The 3567-nt window shown below is 42.7% G+C and overlaps 1 protein-coding gene across 5 annotated transcripts in view; it reads right to left on the bottom strand.

Annotated features, from left to right (window-relative positions):
• The window catches only part of C2CD5 (C2 calcium dependent domain containing 5), a 93147-nt gene extending 89580 nt beyond the window's left edge, over nucleotides 1–3567 (bottom strand). For all 5 annotated transcript variants that reach the window (XM_008053183.2, XM_008053180.2, XM_008053181.2 and 2 more), the window contains exon 1: nucleotides 3459–3567. In XM_008053183.2, the coding sequence (XP_008051374.1) occupies nucleotides 3459–3548 (90 nt within the window). In that variant the 5' untranslated portion in view covers nucleotides 3549–3567. The remainder of the gene's footprint in view (nucleotides 1–3458) is intronic.

The raw sequence follows: 3567 nt of genomic DNA on the forward strand, positions 1-3567 counted from the left end.
TTTGATTTATTGTAGAGATGAGGTCTCACTGCCCAGGCGGGTCTCAAACCCACGGGCTCAAGGCTCATTTTTAAACTCAGACTTCTCTTTTGAATACCATAGCCTCAAATTCAGTTGCCTCTTCAACAACTCCAATTAAAGAGACTTTGTAAACCTAATATGCACAAATGGAAACTGGTCCTCCTCAATCAATCTCTACCATTCCCATGGAGTCTCAGAAAATTACTCAATGACTCCAGGAAGCTAGGAGTCATCTTTTAGTCTCCCTTTCCCTGGTCCCCAACTCCAATCTACCAACAAATCCTCTAGAGTCTATATTTAAAATATATCTGGAGGGCAACCTCTTTCAGGTCCCCTTCCACTGTGGAAGCTTTTCTGTATTCTTAATAAATCCTACATATATATATTTTACACTTCTCTCCATCACCAAAACCATCACTTTGGCCCATACCACATGTTGCTTGAACTATTACAGAATCTCCTAATTGCCTGCTTTCACTCTTTCCCCTTCAACCCACTCTCCACACAACAAAAGAGTTCATCTTAACAACTGCTTCCCACTGAATTCAGAATAAAATTCAAACTCCTAATCATGCCTGTAAGGCCTTGCACATCAGCTCCTTCCTTCACTTCACATATCTTCCTTCACTTCATAAAATAAATCCCAAATCTCCTCAGGGTCTTCCCTCTACTGAGATTCCCTTCTCCAACTTTTCTGCCCACCCCAATCCCTGCACACACAAATTCACTCCCTCCGCAGCTGGCTCCATCTTACCAGCAGGTCTTAGGCTTGATCAACACTTTCTCAGAGGCCCGATTACCCAACCTAAAATAAGAGTTACCTGTTATTCTCTTTTGCTTTTCTTTCATGGCACTCATCACAATTTGTAATTATATAATCATTTCTTCACTCTTTAAATTGTCTGTCTCTCACTAAAATATAAACTCCATAAAAGTAGGAACCAAGTATGTCTTGCTCACCAACAGGCCAGTGACCAGCACGAGGCCTGACAAACAGCACTCAATTTGGTGAAAGTAATGAGTCACCCTTGACTCAGCCCTCTTCCTCACCAAGAAAATCCACTCAATTATAACCTTAAAAACGTCCCTCAAATCCTTCTCTTCCAAACCATTCCCCATTCATTCCCACATACAAGAAGAACCCACAAAAAAACCCAGAATTATCTTTTGGAGGGTAGACCCCTTGTATTACAGGCTTACTCACTAGGTAAGTGATCTTGGAGCCCATCAGCATCAATGTACCAGCTAACGTTGTGAGAAGCTGCATTCAACTTCAGTGAGTTTTTTGGGCAGAGATTCTTTCAACACATTTGCCCATTTATGATGGATGATTTATAAGCATACCTGCCCACACCACACTGAGTATTCAGCAATTTTTTACCAAAAACAGCATGACTCCCATGCTCACACTCCCTATTCACCCACTCTCACCCTGAGTGACTTTTTGTTTCTCCAATGAAAAAAATCCTCAAAGGGAAACATTTTGCCAATGTGGAAGAGGTGAAACAAGCAAACAAACAAACAAAAAATGGCAGAAGCACTAAAAGGCACCAAAATTTTCAAGTTCAAAAAACTGTTTTGAGCAGTGGAAAAAGCATCTTGATAGGTATAATGAATCAAAGAGTACTCTGAAGGTAATTAAGTTTAAACATGTAAGAATACACAATTTTTTATAAATAAATTCCATTTTGGGGGGATTCCCCCCTCATATTGCCTGGATAATTTTACCTCCTTCTTAACTGATCTCCTTGCCTCCCTTCTCATCTGCCCAATTCCTCAATATCACCATTCACCATATCCTCCAAATAAACAAACTAATACAAACATGATCTTATTTTCTTTCTGCTTTAAAAGTTCCCCTGACTTACTCCTGCTTATAAAGAAAAAATATTATAGAAAATGAAGTTTTATAGAAAATGAGACTTTCAAGTCTGATGTCCCCCCAACCTCCACTACCCACATATTCCCTTTTACTCCAGACATGTCCCAAACTAAGATGGTTCCCTGACTGTACACTTTTATGCCTTTGCTTTCATGTTCCTTTTACCTAGTACAATCGTGGACATCCTTCAAGGTTCACCTCAAACATCAGTTTCATAGGATGCCTTCCTAAACCTTCAAGGCAGAAATAAGTTTCCATATTCAAATATAATGCTTATCACCTTATCTGGAGAGACAGTATCAGCACAGTAGTTAAGAGAACAGACTGCCAGGCTATGGAAGCTTACAGACTAAGTAACCTTTAGCAAATTATTTGCTGTCCCCAGGCCTCAGTCATCTCATCTAAACAGGGGATAATGACAATACTACTATAACAGGACTGTTGTGAGAGCTTATTGCACAGACGTGACCATAATGAGATTCAATAATGCTAGCTATTAGTTATTAATATAAGCTGTGTGAATCAGTGTCTGAACTACCTGAAAGCAACACTCTGCTTTGGTTATCTGTGTATCCTCATTAGCTAACACTGGACACAAGAGCACTTAGAATTTTCTCAAATGAAAATGAAGTTGAGATTAAGAATCACCATGATAATGTGGGGAGAGGGGAGCATGGTGAACTGCAATTATTAGGTTAGAGAACATTTAGGGAACATCAAAAATATTTTATACTGAGATGAAATCAGGCTGTATATTATCATGTATCTATCACCTCTAAGTTTTAATAGCCAAAATGATTACTGCTCTAATGCTCTGGTTCATCACACCAATTATTATTACAATTTTTACTTGGCTTCTTTCAGACTCTAGGTTATTACTTTCCGGGGCCCTAGGCCTGTGCTAATTTGCATGACTTTTAAACTAATCATTAGATTTAAAAAGCAATTTTGCAATTTAAGTCCACAGCACTTAATTGACTTCCTACCTCAAGGCAGTAAATTACCATGAAACAGCTCATCAGACCTACCAGTCTATACAAGAGCAGAGAGTGTTACAGTTGTGTTTTAGAAGTTACATAGAAGATTCAGAAAATGTTAGGCTTAAGAGTGGATCTCCTCGCATGGTGGGACTCCAGGTGCCCATAAAGGCTGTATGTATATACAGTCGTAAACATGCTGTCCACCCCTCTGGCCTGAAGAGCCCCCCCCCCCCCCAAAGGGCGTGTGCGATTGTGTTTCGGTGGCTGCGTGGCCACGCCTTGGGACCTCCTGACTGGCAGGTGGCCCGTTAATGAGTTCTGGCATTAGGGTCACCCCGGCATGCAGAACAGTGAGCGGCTCCCCACCAGGCGTTGCGTGCCGCGGACGGCTGCGAGACGTGCACCCATCACTCGCGCTGATGTCTCGGCGGTCATCCCTTGCGGGAGAGCTGGACAGCACCGCCGACGGGAGGGCAGTCCCAGGGGGAACTGGCTGAGGGGCTGGGGGCGAGGAAGGCAGATCCTTCCCAGGGCTTGGCGCTCCCCGTGTTTTGAGGGCAGGACCTTGCACCAACCTCCACGAAGGCATCAGTCAGGTCACTAGCACGGTCCATCACTGGCAAATGGCGCCCGGCCACGATTTTCACCTTCAGCTTCCCGGGCATCGCCTTGGCTTCGGCCTCT

Source organism: Carlito syrichta, unplaced genomic scaffold (genome assembly GCF_000164805.1).
Source record: "Carlito syrichta isolate Samal-C Ts95f unplaced genomic scaffold, Tarsius_syrichta-2.0.1 Scaffold287940, whole genome shotgun sequence".
Classification (NCBI taxonomy): Eukaryota; Metazoa; Chordata; class Mammalia; order Primates; family Tarsiidae; genus Carlito; species Carlito syrichta.